The sequence below is a fragment of the Gopherus flavomarginatus genome, chromosome 6 (assembly GCF_025201925.1).
Source record: "Gopherus flavomarginatus isolate rGopFla2 chromosome 6, rGopFla2.mat.asm, whole genome shotgun sequence".
NCBI lineage: Eukaryota > Metazoa > Chordata > Testudines > Testudinidae > Gopherus > Gopherus flavomarginatus.
In genome coordinates this window covers 56,205,328-56,222,993 of record NC_066622.1, presented here as the reverse complement: position 1 = coordinate 56,222,993, position 17,666 = coordinate 56,205,328, and the positions used below count along the sequence as shown (strand labels likewise).

General features: G+C 48.8%; 1 protein-coding gene across 1 annotated transcript; it reads left to right on the top strand.

Moving 5' to 3' along the window:
• The first annotated feature begins 9,465 nt into the window (after positions 1 to 9,465).
• Positions 9,466 to 16,830, top strand: LOC127054297 (zinc finger protein 558-like). Its single transcript, XM_050960386.1, has 4 exons — positions 9,466 to 9,538; positions 10,232 to 10,358; positions 12,180 to 12,262; positions 16,436 to 16,830. Exons 1-4 carry the CDS (start codon positions 9,467 to 9,469, stop codon positions 16,490 to 16,492), a joined length of 339 nt encoding a protein of 112 aa, XP_050816343.1. The 5' UTR covers position 9,466; the 3' UTR covers positions 16,493 to 16,830.
• Positions 16,831 to 17,666: the final 836 nt, after the last annotated feature.

Genomic DNA, 17,666 nt, shown 5'->3' with positions numbered 1-17,666 from the left:
AGCCCCTCAGGGACCCTCCAGCCTGGATGGAAGTATCTGTGCCCCCCACAACCCCTAAGTGCCGAGAAACCCCTCCAGCCTGGAGGTAGTTATCTGTGCCCACCAGAAACCGCTTTAGAACCGCCAGGGACCACTCCAGCCTGGATGCAGATATCTGTGCCCAACACAAACGGCGTAAGCCCCACCCCCGGAACCCTCCAGCCTGAACCTAGGTATCTGTGCCCCCCCAACACACTAATTCCCCCTGGAAGACCTATTGCCTGGAAGTAGGTATCTCTGCCCCCCACAAACCCCCTAAGCCTCCCAGGGACCCCTACAGCCTAGACGTAGGTATCTCTGCCACCCAGAAAACCCCTAATCCACCCAGGGAACCCTACAGCATGGACCTAGGTATCTGTGCCCCCCAGGAACTCCCTAAACCCCCCCAGAAAGCACTCCAACCTGGACATAGATATCTGTGCCTCTCAAAAAACCCTAAGCCGCCCGGGACCCCTAGAGTATGGAGATAGGTATCTCTGCCATCCGCAAAAACCCCTAATCCTCTCCGGAACCACTCCAGCCTGGATGTACATATCTGTGCCCTCCCCAAAAACCACATAAGCCCCCCGGGACCCCTCCTGCCTGGATGTAGGTATCTGTGCAACCCCAAAGCCCTAAGCCCCCCAGAATGCCTATAGCCTGGACGTAGGTATCTGTGTCTCCTACAGTACCACTAAGCCCCCCCCAGGGACCCCTCCAGGACATACTTAGGTATCTGTGCCCCTCACCAAGTCCCTATACCCCCAGGGATCACTGTGCTCACCACAACCCCCTAAGCATTCAGGGACCCCTTCAGCCTGGACGTAGATATTGCTGTCCTCCAGGAAGCCTTTAATCCAAACCAGGACCTCTACAGCCTGGACGCAAGTACCTATGCCCCTCACAACCAACCTAACTCTCCCAGTGTCCCGCCCATACTGGATGTAGGTATCTGTGACCCCATGAACCCCCGTAAGCCCTCGAGGGATGTCTACAGCCTCCACTTAGGTGCGATGCTCTGTGCATTACCCTGTGTGGCCACATGGTGTCACTGTTGCTCCATGCAGGAAATGCTCTGTGCATTACCCTGCGTGACCACATGGTGTCACTGTTGCTCCATGCAGGAAATGCTCTGTGTATTACCCTGGTGGCTATACAGTGCCACTGTTGCTCCATGCAGGAAATGCTCTGTGCATTACCCTGCGTGACCACATGGTGCCACTGTTGCTCCATGCAGGAAATGCTCTGTGTATTACCCTGCGTGGCCACGCGGTGCCACTGTTGCTCCATGCGTGGAAATGCTCTGTGCATTACCGTGCCTGGCCACATAGTGTTACTGTTGCTCCATGCGCGAAATGCTCTGGGCATTACTGTGATGCAGTGGGGACTGTCTGCGTGGGGGATGGGAGAGCAGCGGGTGACTTTAGGTGAGGGACAGGACCTAAGCCTGTAATTTAAGCAAGGCAGCGGGGAGGGGGTCAGCACCTTTGCCCAGGAAGCTGAATAAAGGAAGGGGCTGGCTGGAGGGAGTTAGTTCAGTTTTGGTTTGGAGCTGGGTTGTTGGAATTCAGGGAATCCCAAACTGGGAACTAAGCTTCCTGAACCCCCAGAAGGACTCGATTGAGGGGTCCTGGTTGTGCCCAAAAGCCCTGCTGTAGCCTTCATTCCTGTTGGCCAAAAAAACCTTCTGTTTTACTGGCTGGCTGAGTCACTGTGTGTCCCAGGAAGAGGGGTACAGGGCTAGATTCCACCACACTACGTGACACCCCCTAAGTCCCTCTGGGACCCTTGCAGCCTGGACGTAAGTATCTGTGCCCCCCACCAAACTCCTGAGCCCCCCAGGGACCCCTTGAGCCTGGACGAAGGTGGAACCCTTCTGCCAGGCTGAACTGATAGCAGCAAGGGCTGCGTTCAATACATAGGGGTCCCTTGCCTACAATGTAATGAAAACCAGCTCGAGCCCCCACCCAGTGACATGGGAACTTTTTACATACGCACCCCTAGGTGCCTCAAAGAGGCAATACTTCCCCTCTCGTAAGCATAGAGTCTGGGTGTAGCAGAAAATGTTTAATAACGTGAGATAAACAACATAGCATTAAATTGGGAAAACAGCTCAACTAGGCCGTGTCCTTTTCCCTGGGCTCATGAGTCCAGCAATCCCCAAATCACCCCAAGGCTCCAAAGTCCAATATCTCCAGTGTTTCAAGAGTCCAGCAACCCCAAAATCACCCACAGTTGCGCAACCCCAGAGTTCAAGAGTCTATCTGCAGGGTTTTTCCCCCTGCCAGCCTGAGTAGAAAGGGGCACCTTATGTGGTCCACTGCTGACTGCTCTGCCTCTCCATGGGATTCTGCTTTTGCCTTCCCCACAAACTGCTCAGCTCGGTCCACCAGCTGCTCTGCCAGCCGACCTGTGTTCTGCTCCAGCTGTCCCCCAAAACTGCTAGACTCACCTCACTCCGGGGGCCACTCCCACAAACTGCTCCTGTCTGCTAACTACTGTGTTCTACAATACAGTTTCAGAGTCCTCCACAAGCTAACACATTTTTTCAGTGATTCCAGCTCAAAAGCCTACAAATTCAATTTTTAAAAGAATAAAAAAACAACACTGCTATTCAACTGTTAAAAAAAAAAGTACAACTGTTGACTTTAGCTCACCCAAGGAGCCCACTCCCTTGTCTAGTGAGTGCCACTAAACTGATGGTGAGAATCCCTGTCTCAAAGCCGTTTCACAGTTCCTCATCCACACAATCAGGGTGGCAACACTTCACATCTCACACCCCAACAACAAATAAACTGGGGATACCATAGCTGCCAAAGTAACCATCCCAGGCTGCCGTGGCCGTGTCACGCACGGTGGCTGTGTCTATGCAAACATGATCAGACCCTGAAATCCTTTTCCACACTTGCCATAATTCACCACCAGATGTGAGGGTAGAGTTCATCCTGCTTCTGCTTACATAGGTATCTGTGCCCCTCACAACCCCCTAATCCCACCAGAACCCATCTAGCCTCGATATTGGTATCTGTGCTCTCCACAAACCTCTAAGCCCCCCAGGGAACCCACAAGCCCAGATGTAGGCATCTGTATGCCCCACACACCCCTTAATACCCACAGGAACCTTCCAGACTGTAGGTAGGTATCTGTGACCCCTAGAGCCCCACAAAGTCCCTCGGGACCCCTACAGCATGGATGTTTGTATCTGTGACCGACAAAAACCGCCTAAGCTACCCAGGGCCACCTACCATCAGGATGTAGGTATCTGTTCCCCTCCCCAAACACACCTAATCCCCCCGGAACCCCTCCATCCTAGATGTAGGTATCTCTGACCCCACGAATCCGCTAAGACATGACAGGACCCCTCCAGCATCGGCATAGGTGTCTGTACCCACACAACCCTCCTAAGACCCCCAAAACCTTCCAGCCAAGACGCAGGTATCTGTGCCCAGCATGAACCCCCTAGAGTCCCTAGGACCCCTTTTGCCTGGATAAATGTATCTGTACCCCTTACAAACCCTTTAGCCCCAACCAGGATCCCTATAGACCGGACGTAGATATCTGTGCACCCTCACGAACCCACTGATCCTCCCAGCCACCCCTACAGCATGGAAGTAGGTATCTGTACCCAAAATTCCCCAAAGCAACCCCAGGACCCCTACAGCCTCGATATAGGTATCTGTGCCCCCGCACAACTCCCTAATACCCCCAGAACTCCTCCAGCCTGGACGTAGATATTTGTGACTTCCAGGAACCCCCAAAGCCCTCCCCAGGCCTTCTCCAGTCCCTACATAGGTATCTCTGCCCCCCACCAGCCTTCTAAGACCCATAGGGCCCCCACCAGCCTGGTTATAGCTATGTGTACGCCACACAAACCCCCTAAGCTCCCCAGGGCCCCCTCCAACCGGTAAGTAGGTATCTGCGCAACCACAAACCCTTAAGTCCACCAGGGACCCCTCCAGACCATACGTAGGTTTCTGTGACCCTTACCAACTCCTTAAACCCCCAGGGACCACTACAGCCTGGACGTATGTATCTATGCTCACCACAACCCCCTAAGCCATCCAGGGACCTCTACAGCCCTGACGTAGATATTTGTGCCCCTCATGAAGCCCCTAATGCCCACCAGAATGTCTCCAGCCTGGACGTAGCTATCTGTGCCCCCCACGACCCCTAAGCCCCCCAGGGATCTCTACAGCCTCTACATAGGCGTGATGCTCTGTGCATTACCCTGCATGGCCACATGTTGTCACTGTTCCTCTATGAGAGAAATGCTCTGTCCATTACCTGATGGGGTCACAAGGTGTCAATGTTGCTCCATGCGGGAAATGCTCTGTGCATTACCCTGCCTGGCCACACGGTGTCACAGTTGCTCCATATGGGAAATGTTCTGTGCGTTACCGTGCATGGCCACATGGTGTCACTGTTGCTGTATGCGGGAAATGCTCTGTGCATTACCTTGATGGAATAGGGACTGTCTGTGTGGGGGATGGGAGAGCAGGGGGTGACTTTAGGACCGGACACGTGCTCAGCCTGTAACCTGAGCTAGGCGGGGGGAGGGGTCAGCACCTTTGCCCGGGAAGCTGGACACAGGAAATGGCCAGATGGAGGGAGTTGGGTTAGTTCAGTTTCGGTTTTGGTCTGGGTGGTTGGAATTCAGGGATTCCCAAACTGGGAACTAAGTTTCCTGAAGCCCTTGAAGGACTTGATTGTGGGGTCCTGCTTGTGCCTCCAAGCTCTGCTGTATCCTTCGCTCCTGTTGTCCAATAAACCTTCTGTTTTACTGGCTGGCTGAGAGTCACTGTGAGTCCCAGGAAGAGGGGTGCAGGACCGGACTCCCCCACACTCCGTGACAGACCCTAAGCCCCTCCGAGACCCCTGCAGCCTGGACGTAGGTATCTGTGCCTCCCACCAAACACCTAAGACACTCAGAGATCACTCCAGCCTGAACTTAGGTATCTGTGCCCCCCACAAACCCCCTAAGCCCCCGAGGGACCTATACAGCCAGAACATTGGTATCTGTACAACATATAGACTCCATAAGCCCCTTGCGACACTCCAGTGTGCACGTAGGTATATGTGCCCCTCAGAAACCCTCTAAGCCCCCAGGAACCCCTACAGCCTGGACATAGGTATTTGCACTCCCACAACCCCCCTAACCCCCCCCTCCCGGGACATCTACAATCTGGAGGTAGATATCTGTGCCCCTCACGAAACCTCTAACCCCCCCGGGAACGATACAACCTGGACATACGTATCTGTGCCCACTCGAACCCCTAAAACCCACTGGTACCACTACAGCCTGGACATCATAGGTGTCTTTGGCCCCCACAAATCCCCTAAGACTCCCAGGATGCCTCCACCCTGGACGTAGGTATCTTTGCCCCCCACTAACCCCCTAAGCCCCCCTGGTAACCCTACAGCCTGGATGTAGGAATATGTGCCCCCCACGAACCCTCTAAGCCCCCATGGGACCCCTAGAGCATAGAGATTGGTATCTGTGTCCCCCCCAAACTCTCTAAGCCCCCCAGGGACCGCTATGGCCTGGACATAGGTATCTGTGCACCCCAAGGCCCCTAAGATCCCCCGGAACTCTGCAGCCTAGCTGTAGGTGTGACGGTGCTGCCCGTGGGAGCCAGCTCAGCTCACTCAATCAGAGTGAATTGCAAACAAAACAGGGCAGACAAATCTCAAACGCTGCTGGTTATTTCAATACATAGATTTACCAAGCCAGCAGAAAACAGCTTCTGTAGTACCTCACTGGTTACTTAGAAGTTTAAACCACGCAGTTCCCTTAAAGTACCCAGCCTCAGGCCTCCGTCCAGACACACCTGTTAGATATGATGATGATTCCTGAAAATCTTACTTCATCATGTTAAAGAAAAGATTCTTCTGATCCCAAAGGATCAGCCACATAACCAGGTTCAATTATAACTTAGATTTTACCTAAAATACATGCTATAGCCAATTCTTATTAACTAAGCTAAAATTTATTAGAAAAGAAAAGAGAGAGAGTGAGTGTTGGTTAAAAGATTAATAGACATATAGACTTGAATTCAATTTTTGAAGTTCAGATACAAAGTAGAGATGAGCTTGTAGTTGCCAAAAGTCCTTTTAGAAATAGTCCATAGGTTATAATCCAATGTCCATATTCAGGGTGGCTCCAGTCAATGACTGGGGATCTCAATCCTTGTGGCTTAAGGCTTCCCCCTCTTGAAACCCAAAGCAGATCTGAGATGAAGAAGGATCGTGTCCCAGGTTCTTAAACATTTCCAGCAGCCTTTTGGCCTGAGAAAACAATAGGCTTAACTCTCCTTCCAAGCATCCTGGCAATTAGTACAGAGTAATTTATTCATTAAACAGTTCAGATACAGATTACCACAACCTTCAAAGAGACACAGACAATAATACTATTTCACTCAAGTATCATCATAAATGTTACTATTCTTTTTTTGCTCTTTGAATTAAAACTATAGCAATAGACAAGACTTGTTTGCCTACATCACAAGACCTGAGCAAACACCTCCCCTTCTACCTCTAACACTGCAGACTTGCATTTCAAAGCTCTGTTCATTTACATATCTTGTTAACCAGTTTTTAAGGTTCACCCACGGGTCAGGTCAGTCGGTGAGGTGAGTTAATTAACTCTTTCTGGCCCTGTCACCTTTCAATGAGATATTAGATTATACTTATAATGTCACAGTCTCGGTGAGTTGACTGCTGCAGCTCCCCGAAGACTCTGCCTGCGCCTCTCACCGAGCTGGAGTACAGCAGGCGAGGGGAGAGCACTCAATGTATTGCATCTACACTAGATGCGATATATCGACCCCCGCTGGATCGATCGCTGCCCACCGATTCGGCAGGTGGTATAGACATACCCCGAGTATCTGGTGATCGGAGCTGGACCCCCGAGAGGGACACATTGAAGGAACTCAGGGGTTAAGGTGCCTCTATTGTCAACTGTCAGGGCTGCTGTGGCTCAGAGGAGGGTGCTTGACTGCCTGGCAGGTTTAGGCGCCGCAAGCCTTGGAGGTGGGAGAAGTGAAGCGGCCACGGTGTGCTCGGGGTGCTCGTGCTCGGAGCAGGGGTGAGCTCGGGCGAGGGGGGTGCCGCAGGGCAGAGCAGGAGAGTTGCCACAAGAGGGGAGCCTCAGGGTGGAGGGGGGAGCTGCCACGGGTGGGGCGCCTCAGGGCAGGGGTGCGGGTGGGGAGGGTGCAAGGTGGAAGTTTCGCCTAGGGCATGAAACTTCCTTGCACCGGCCCTGCCCCACGCCCTGCCTGCAGCCAGCCCTGCACCCCCTGCCCTGCCCTGCCGGCAGTCAGCCTCTGTCTCCAGCCAGCCCTGCACCTTCTGCTTTGCCTGCACCAGCCGCATCCTCCCTGCCCTGTCTCCAGCCAACCCCTGATGCACCCCCCTGCCTGAAGCCAGCCAGCCACGCATCCCTGGCCCTGCCTGAAGCCAGACCCTACCTCCAGCCAACCCCACATCCACTGGTGCCCTGCACTTCCCAGGGCAGTAACCCTGCACATCTGCTTCAATGAGGGGGGCAGGGAGCAGCTGGGACCCACACATGTGCACACCCTAGGGTGACCAGACAGCAAGTGTGAAAAATCGGGACGGCGTGGGGGGTAATAGGATCCTAGATAAGACCCCAAAATTCGGACTGTCCCTATAAAATTGGGACATCTGGTCACCACAGCACACCCCCAGGACTCCTGAGTTCCATTGCTGGGTTTCCTATTGGTTCCTCTGCTGGTTGTTTTCCTTTTCCTGGGGACTTTGGGCAAGTTGCTCCCCACTCTCGGGCTCTGTCCCCAGCAGTCAAATGGGGATTTCATACCTTCCCGCTATTGGAAAGTGCTGGGAGAATATCCCAGCAAAAGCTGCTCTGACAGTGCTAAGCAGCATCTGACCAATCAAGGTCGGAGCTCACTGCCCAGGAGGAGTGCTTGGCTCTGGGGTTTCACTTCAGCCCAGTGTAGAGAGAGAGTCCTAACCATGGAGTTTGGCTCAAGAAGACTAAGTCTCCAATTTGTTAAGGGTCTTTTGAATTTCAATCCTGTGCTCCAAAGTGCTTGGTGTCAGTTGTAAACTTTAGGAGCATGCTCTCCACTCCATTTTCCAAATCATTCATGAAATATAGAATAGTACCTGACACCGGACTGATCCCTGCCAGACCCACTAGGTTCACCCTCCCAGTTGGGCAGCTAAACATGGAGAAGGGCTCCTGGAGTCTTGGCTTTCAACCAGCTCTGCACCCACATTACACTGATTGCAGCTGGACTGCATTTCCCTCGTTTGCTTCTGAGAATGTCCTATGGGACTGTGTCAAAAGCCTTAGTAACACCAAGCTAGATCCCATCTATTGTTTACTCACCTCTACCAGGCCCAGAACCCTGCCAAAGAAAAAAAGAGGATTGGTTTGGAATGATTTGTTCTTGACAATTCCACGCTCACTAGTCATAAGAACCAAATCATCCTGTAGGTGCTGCTGACAAACTGAGTGTTTAAGAATGTATTGCAGGATCTCTCCAGCTATGGCAGTCAGGCTAGCTAGTCTGTAAGTCCCAGAGGTCTTTTTGTTCCCCTTTGAAAGATAGGTCCTGTCTTGTTCATGGATGGGAAGATGTTCTTTTTCAGGGGTCTCAAACGAGAACTGGGGCACAACACCTGGTTTGTTAAGGCCACAAAAACGGAGGGAGGAACCTCTTCTCTGCTGCTGGCAAAGAACCACAGGTACCTAAAAGATAGGGACTCACATCTTTGAATGGGCTTTAAAAAGGCAGTGGTTAATAAGTTTGGCCCCGACCATTTCTTGTTTCCACAGACTAGACATTTTAGCAAACTTTAGAATTCCTTGGTGCTAAACACTGTGAAACTCCCCTTTCTCCTTCACAGAGGGCTTTAATACCGCTTCTGTCACTTGGGCTCTAAACTGCCCATAGTTCGAGAACTCTTCCTGTTCTGATTGGACAGATGGGAGAAGGGAAGTGACCTACCCAAGGCCTACACAACAAGGCGATGGCAATGCCAGAAAGAGAAGCAACCACTTCTGACTCTTGTTCTAACACATGAAAACACCCCAGAGCCCAGGAATCGAGCTGGTGGGAAAATTTCATTCCAACCGTTTCTGTCCGAAAATCCCATTTAGACTAAACCAGTTTGTTTCTCAAAATCATAACAAGTGGGATGAAAGATCTTTGCAAAAATATTTTGTTGCAAAACAAAAGCATCTCCTCTTTGTCAGAGTGTGTTAAATTGTCTCCTCGCACACAAAGAGGAGACACTTACATCTCAACCGTTAGATAAGATGCTTCAATCTGAGCTAAGTCGTTGCTACTATTAACAATTTCAAAATAAAAAAATACAAATAAAATAGACTATTTCAGCTAATCTATTATGTCATATACTGATCCCCACAACTGCCCTTCTCCCCCAGACAGGCTGCAGAATGTTTTGCTCCAGCTCATCCCAGCCTGGCGTGGGACAGGGAAGAGAAATGGCTGCAGTGGAGTCAGTCCAGGTAGAGATTATCGGGGGGTTGCTGGTGCGTTCCTGCTGGAGGAAAGGGAGAGCAAATACACCAGAGGTGGGAAGGTTTGCAGAGTCTGGTTTGGAGGTTGGAGCGGGGCAGGAAATTCACAGCGTGGGGAAAGGAGGAGGCCAGGGTGTGGCAGACCTGCTGGGAGTTATTTACTAAGTGGCCTAGATTCTAGGAACAGACCCAGGAGGTTTGGAGGTGGAAATGCCCTAATTTGTGAAGAGAGAAAATAACCCACCTACATGGAGCTAGTCAAACTGACCAGACTCCTAGTGCTGGAGCCTGACCTCATTAACCATCAGCTGCTGTGAGATATAAAGGGGACACCCGTGAGTCAGGCTTATTGGAGCTGCCTCTCCCTTCATATCCCGCTCCTCACAATGAGGAGGGTGTTGGGCATCCTACCAGCGAGCTCTCCCTGGACCCTGCTAGGGGCTCCATCTCCTGTATCAGTCAGTGGCTAGTAGGGGAGTGATGGATATGCTGGGAGAGATAAGGGGCTCTCTCTTCATCCCCTCACCCTGGCATTTGCTGGATACTCTAAGCCAGGTCGAGGTGGGACTCTCCTGACTATGATCCACCCAGAGCTTGCATTTGATTCACTCTTCTCTGCCACAAATAGTGGGGCTGTGAATCGGGCAGCAAGTCCTTAGTGTTGGACTCTTACTCTTTCAGGGGTTGGTGACCTTCAAGGAGATAGCTATATATTTCACCAGGGAAGAGTGGGCTCTGCTGGACCCCACTCAGAGAGCCCTCTACTGGGATGTCATGCAGGAGAACTATGAGACTGTGACCTCGCTGGGTAAGGGTTCCTGTCCCTTCTGTTCTTGGAAAGGGAAATGAAGAGTGAAGGTTCACGCCACCCCCACAATGCCATCTATACCCTGTCCTGTTTCAGCATCACCCCAATAGACCAGTGACACACATAATACCAGAGACCCTCCTCTGCTGCAGAACATTTTGGGAACAGAGCACAGGAGCCGTATTGCACAGTGTCAAATATCTCCTGTTTGCTCAAGTGAAACTGGGGGTTAGGTCTGGCATAACTGTCTCATACCCCTAATCATTTTTGTTGCCCTTTTCTGAACCTTTTCCAATTCCAATATATCTATTTTTGAGATGGGGTGACATGTGCATGCAGTATTCAAGATGTGGGTGTATCATGGATTTATTTGCTGTTTTTACAAATATGATCTATGAGATATTCTGTCATAGCTATCACTTTCTTAATTATTTCCTACATTGTTCACTTTTTTTCACTGCTGCTGCATATTGAGTGGATGTTTTCAGAGAACTATCCACAGTGACTCCAAGATCCATCTCTTGAGTGGAAACAACTAATTTAGACCCCATCATTTTGTATGTATAGTTGGGATTGTGTTTTCCAATGGGCTGCACTATGTGCTATCCTGTCATCTAGTACTGCTGAGATCCTGGATTCAGTAATATCCCTGCCCTTCCTGTTCCCTTTCTCCACCGAACCCCGCCAGCCCATGCTTCCTGTTCCCAGCTTCCCCAGGATTCTCGCACTGTCTCTGAAGCTCTCTGTCAGCAAGAAGCAGTGCCAGGGACACTTACCCTCTTTCTGGAGTCTTCGATTTCTGGGACATGGATTTACTTTCTCTGTGTTGTAAGAGGCTCTGTCATAATGAGTGTCTGGGATGTTACCCAGAGTACAATCTGGACTGTTAAATAGTTGTCCCCTCAGTCCTCCAGCATGGGGTACCTTTTCCACTGTTTTCCCTCGAGAACAGCCCCTTTTGGCCAATTAACATACAGTCTCCAGCATGTAACTCACTCCCAGCTACACAGTATTGAGTGCTGCTAGACAGCCACTCATGAATTACACCTCAGGAGAAAACCAGCAAATTCTCAAGTGCCCAACTTTCCCCCAGAAATGTGCATCTTGCACTGTCCAGCACGCTACTGAACGACCCAAGCTCATATGAAGTCTGTCATTTCATCAGCGGAAAATGACATACACCAGCTTGTTATCCCAAACAGAGTTTCCAACACACTTCAATCCACACATACTGGTTAGATGAACAATAAACCAAGATTGTTAACTACCAAAAACTAAAACTAGGCCCAGTCCATGAAAGGGGCACTCCCAGGAGAGACTGTATAAAGGCTGGAACATGAAACACCTTTGTAAAGCTGAGACAGCTGCCTTGGGGACAATGACAGGGAGAATCCCCCAAAGTGACTCCTTTGTTTCTGCTCTTCTCTGGCCTCCGGTTGTTCCTTCCAACGTGGAGTACTTTGCACTTGTCTCTACTGAATTTGATCCTATTTACTTCAGATCATTTCTCCCGTTTGTCCAGATCATTTTGAATTTTAATCCAATCCTCCAAAGCACTTACAACCCCTCCCAGCTTGGTGTTGTCAGCAAACTTGATTCGTGTAAGAGAGAGACTGTTACTGGGAGGGTTTCCCCATGTGTCAGAGGGTTACACCCTGGTGGGAGGGGGCTAGGCCTGTACTGGAATAAGGTCACTCTGTGCTTCACAGTGTGCTAGAACCTAGAATGTGCATTAGCAGGGGAAAAGCTGGGGGAATCGGCTTGGGGAATGCACAAAAACCTAGTCTGAATTCTCACACCTTGCCCTTTTCACCCCGGCAGGCCAGAAAATAACATCCATGTTTCGCTGCAGATTATCTCGTCCTCCCAGGGACAAGGAAATGGCTGCAATGGAGCTGGCTCAGGTAAGAGATTATCAGGGTGGCGGGCTCCGCTTGGAGTTTGAGGAGCAGTAAATGCATAAGAGGGTGGGAATTGCTAGAGGTGGTGCAAAGCAGGAAATATCTCGGGTGGAGAAAGGGAGGGGATAGCATGTGACAAACCTGCTGAGACTTGTGTAGTGTAGGGCGTGATGGGTTGTCACCCCCAGGAGGCAGTTTGTGGAGCTTCTGGGAACTGCTGTGTCCTCTAACCCTCACGCTGGGCTGGCCCTTCTCACACTGCTTTGCTGGAGATTTCGCCAGCCTCTCCAGGGCCTGTTATCACCCAACACAACAGCAGGTGGCGCCATGCAGCCAACTAAGCTACCTGAGTGCGTTACCTAAGCCACTCAAGGACAGATAGAAGACAAGAGCCAATTTCCCACTCCCCAACCTTGCACACTTGCTGTAGTATAAATCCAGAATGATACCATCTTACAGTGCACAGGGATCTCTGTAATGCAAGCTCATTAATGTAGTTCCCCTTCCCCTCGATATGGGACAGATGTGCACAACAAGCTGAGATTTTCCCCAGACACTTCACTCAAAATACGCTGCTTAAGATAAAGCATCAAACAAGTTTATTAACTGCAGAAAGATAGATTAAGTGATTATAAGTGATAACAAACAGATCAAAGCAGATTATTTAGCAAATAACCAAAACTCAGACTAAGCCTAACATACTAGATGGATAGAATTTGAATTAGCAATTTCTCACCCTGACTGATGGTACAAGCAGTCCCCCAAGTTTCCATACACAAGCTAGAAATCTCTTGATCCTGGGAACAGCACTTCCCCCACATCCGTTTTTGTTTCTCAGGTGTTTCCAGAAGTTCTCTTGTGTGGAGAATGAGGCCAAGAGATGGTGTCACACCCCACCTTATGTAACTTTTCCATATGGTGGGAACCTTTTGTTCCAAACTCAGTTCCTAGTCCAGTTTGTGGAAAAATACAGGTACTAAAATGGAGTTTAGTGTCATGTGGTCTGGTCACAGGCCCTGCTGAGTCATAGTAGCCATGACTCATAGGCTGGCTGAAACATTCACAGGAAGGCTAAGCTCTTCCACAGTCCATTGTCTTTGTTGAGCCATCAGCACTGTCTGGCTTCTTCATTGTTGTACCTGAAAGGCTCATTGTGGGTGTTACCCAGAGTAAGCACATTTGAAATACAGATCCAGAGTCAATATCCATAACTTCAGATAAGAACATGATATGTGCACACAAATAGGATAATCATATTCAGCAAATCAGAACTTTTCCAGTGACACCACACATGATGCATCTTCTACAAAATAGATCATAATTATGTCCTAATCATATTATAATCAAACCATTATGATGAATATGGGGGTGTAGTGTCAGGTAGGTATTAATTTCAAGGCACAGGAGTTGGGAATGGAACTTCCCCTCTTTGTGGAACAGGAAATAACCCTCTAGCCAGGGCTGGGACAACTTCCCAGACTCTCAGTGATGGAGCCTGAATCTACTGACATTTCATTAATTACCACCAACTCCAATCTTTGTGGCAACTGTAAACTTTATCAGTGATGATTTTGTACTCTCTTCTAAGTCATGGATAAGAATCTTAAATAGCACAGGGCCAAGAACCAATCCCTGCAGGAACCTGTTGGAAAGAAATCCACTCGATCATGGTTCCCCATTTACTATCAGAGTTTTTAATCTATTTAAAGTATGCCGTGCTTATTTTGTATCATTCTAGTTTTTTTTAGTAAAAATATTGTGCTAATCAAGTCATGTCCCTCACGGAAGTTTTGGGTATATTACATCAATACTATTAGCTGCAACCAAACTTTTGATCTCATCCAATAAGGATATCCCGTTAGTTTGATAGGCTCTATTTTCTCTAAACCTTTGTTAATGGGCACTACAATTCTGACCTTCTAACTTCTATTCTTTATGACTGACTTCCCCTTTCTTCCATATATTTTATTTGGAGAGTGCTTGGATTCCTAGCAGGGAGCCACTATCAGGGTCCAGAGACAGCCCCATCTCCTATATTAAGTGGCTAGTAGCTATGTGATAAATGTGAAGACCCTGCTTCTGTCTGTCAGATGGGAGGCACAAAGGTTCTGTCTTTCTACCCTCTGATGCTTCCTGGCTGTTGTAAGCAGTGTGGGGTGGGACTCTGTTAACATGTGCCTCCCGGAGCTTCCATTTCCCTTGTGCTGCTGTTCCGTGAATAGTGGGGTTGTGAGTGGGTCAGCAGGTACTGAGTATTGGACTCCTGCTCTATCAGGGGCCGGTGACCTTCGAGGAGGTGGCTGTGTATTTCTCCAGGGAATAGGGAACTCTGCTGGACCCCACTCAGAGAGCCCTCTACAGAGATGTCACGCAGGGGAACTATGAGACCATGGTCTTGCTGGGTAAGGATTCCTGTCCCTTCTGTTCTTGGAAGGGGAAATGAAGAGTGAAGGTTCATGCCACCCCCACAATGCCATCTGTACCCTGTCCTGTTTCAGCATCACCCCAATAGGCCAGTAACATACATACTACCAGAGACCCTCCTCTGCTGCAGAACACTTTGGGAACAGAGCACAGGAGCAGCATCACACAATGTCAAATATCTCCTTTTTACTCAAGTAAAACTGGGGTTAGGTCCAGCATAATGAACAGAAGCTTCCTACCCCCAGACTTTTCTCAAACCCTGAGCCTTCTCTACCCAAACCAGAATGTGCCTGGGGTGTAACAAGCAGGCGGCTGGAGTCAGAGCTGCCAGTCCAGGGTTACTTATCATACAGACACTCAGTGCATCCTTGAACGCTGGCTGGGAGTATCCAGACAGGGGAGCTCCAGCAGCAGAACACTGAATCTCACCCAGGATTACAGATGACACAACTCCTCGCTGATCTGGATTGCACCCCAGCATGTGAAAATGGCCTAGGTTGGTAGTGACATTTCTTGAGACATGGAGAGTCTTGCTCCCATATCACCAGGTGTAATAAAAATAACAGGAAAGGCCAAATATGGAAAACTGATTGTTCAGCTTGCTTTTGACCTGCATCATATTTTGCAATATATTCCAAATAAGGAAATTAACGTGCAACGTATGTGTCATTGTTTGTGGTTTTAAGCTGTAAAAGGCTTGTGTGATTTTTAGCTCGGGAACAGTATTCCAATAGCTGTCGCCCCCTGCGTGCTTGTAACCAAGAAAAGAGCCTCAGGCTGAGCTGATTCAAATATTAATCCTGTGGTCGTTTTCCACAACAGCCTCAATAGGTCCCTGTGATGGAATATAAGGCTACATCTAGACTACCCAACTTATCGGCGGGTTAATATCGATTGCTCGGGGATCGATATATGGCGTCTCATCTAGATACCATATATCGATCCCCGGGCGTGCTTATATCGATTCCGGAACAACAGTAACCCCAAAGGAGTTGCTGATTTGACAGGGAGAGCCGCGGACATCGATCCTGCGCGGTGAGGATGGCTGAGTATTCCGATCTTAGATATTTGACTTCAGTTACGTTATTCACGTAGCTGAATTTGCGTATCTAAGATCGATTTCCCCCCGTAGTGTAGACCAGCCCTTAATGTCTTCACAGCTTCCCCCTGCAGGAGAATGGCTGTTTGACCAGCTGTTTGCCTTGCTGTCTCTGAGGAACTGGTCTGTGGGTGTTGCCCAGAACTGTAACTTTTTCAGTAATATCATACTGTAAAATCTCACAATTTTACATACAGTGTTACTACACATTTTAAAAGGAGGATAATATTCAGTAGGTTATGCGTTTTCTAATGATACCTCACAAGCTATACTGGGTACAAAATTGATCATAATTTTCTAGAAGAGTGAACACAGGGGTACAGATTGACACAGTGTCTGTGTGTGTGTTCCCAGCAGATATGTGGGTATTTCAATCCCTCCTAAGCACAATGTTTGGCATCTTCAAGGACCTGGGGAACTGGTCCTGGGAATTCACTAGTTTAGCAAGTGTGAGACTGCATGAAATTGTGAGACACTTTGGTATTAATAATAAAATAATAGAATCTGATAAAATTGCAATGAATCATGCTAGGTATGCCATGTAAAGTGTCAGTGAAATGTTATGATTTGCCAAGTATGATAATTTTGTTTCTATGTTTCTATCACCTTTGTATTGTGAGTTACAGATATGTAAGGTATATCTGTATTTCCAGACTTGTGCAGTTTTTCTGGGTGACACCCCCAGACATATTGGCATCAACATTGCCTAGCATGTTTGATGGCCCATTGAGGGTCATCAGCTGTACAATGAACCTATGGACCAAGGGGATACACCTATTGAGTCAGCAAGACATGCCGGGGTTTGCCTGTGTAATGAAACCTCCAAAGCTTTTCCATGCCATGTGCTGTGAAGCTTGTGTTTGGGACACAGAAAGTACAAGCCACATGGCAAAAGGAATATAAAGCGCAGCTGCATCATCTCCATCTTGTCTTCAATCCCCCTTCCTACCTCTGGAGCAACTTCTCTACAAACTGAACCCTGGAACAAAGGACTTAATGACCCATCCAAGCTGTGGATGCGTTCCAGACAGACTTTCAAGCCAGCAACTCACCAATACTGCTAAGAACCTGATATATCCATTTTGGAATGTATCTGACTGCTTTTCCATTTAAATTCTTTCTGTCTTTCTTTCTTTTAAACCTTTAGTTTAGATGCTAAAGAATTGTCTGGAAGAATGGAATTTAACTTCATTCTTTCATTTGTTCTTTCTTTTAAACATTTAGTTGAACTGCTAAAGGATTGGCTGGCAGCATGGTATTTTGGATGAGATCCAAACCTGGGTAATGTGGCTAACCTTCTACCCACCCACTTCCTGGATCCAATTAGGATCACTCTCCTGCTGCCCTCTGGCCATGCTGTATCACAGTGAGCAGAGTTTTTAAATAACCTCTCACTGTACGGGACCTAGCTGCTGATTAGGAGTCAGAGAACTGTCATGCAATAAAGGGGGCCGTGTGATTTCTTTTTTCAGAGTCTCGTTAACCAGTGTGTGGGATCAGAAGCACAGTTTGTGACTGGTCAGTGAGTTTAACTTCAGTGTTAACCACCAGTATGGGGAGCATCTGCTCTCCCTTTTTCAGCCTTCTCTGACCTTGGCATTTTCAGTGAGGACTGCCCCAGGCACACTAGGTCACACTAAGCACTGAAGATAAATTAACAGAATGTTTTTGATGATCAAGTTGTATGAAATCAACTGAACTCCTTTGTTTTCTTTCATCTGAGCGGATTTTCTGGTTTTCCAAGGTGATATGATCTCCCAGCTGGAACAAGGGGAAGAGCCATGGGTCCCAGAGCTCCAGGGTTCAGAGGAAAGAGAGATCCTGAGATCTCCCCGCACAGATGAGGAAACATTAAACCAACTCAGAATCTGTAAGTGCCTGAAG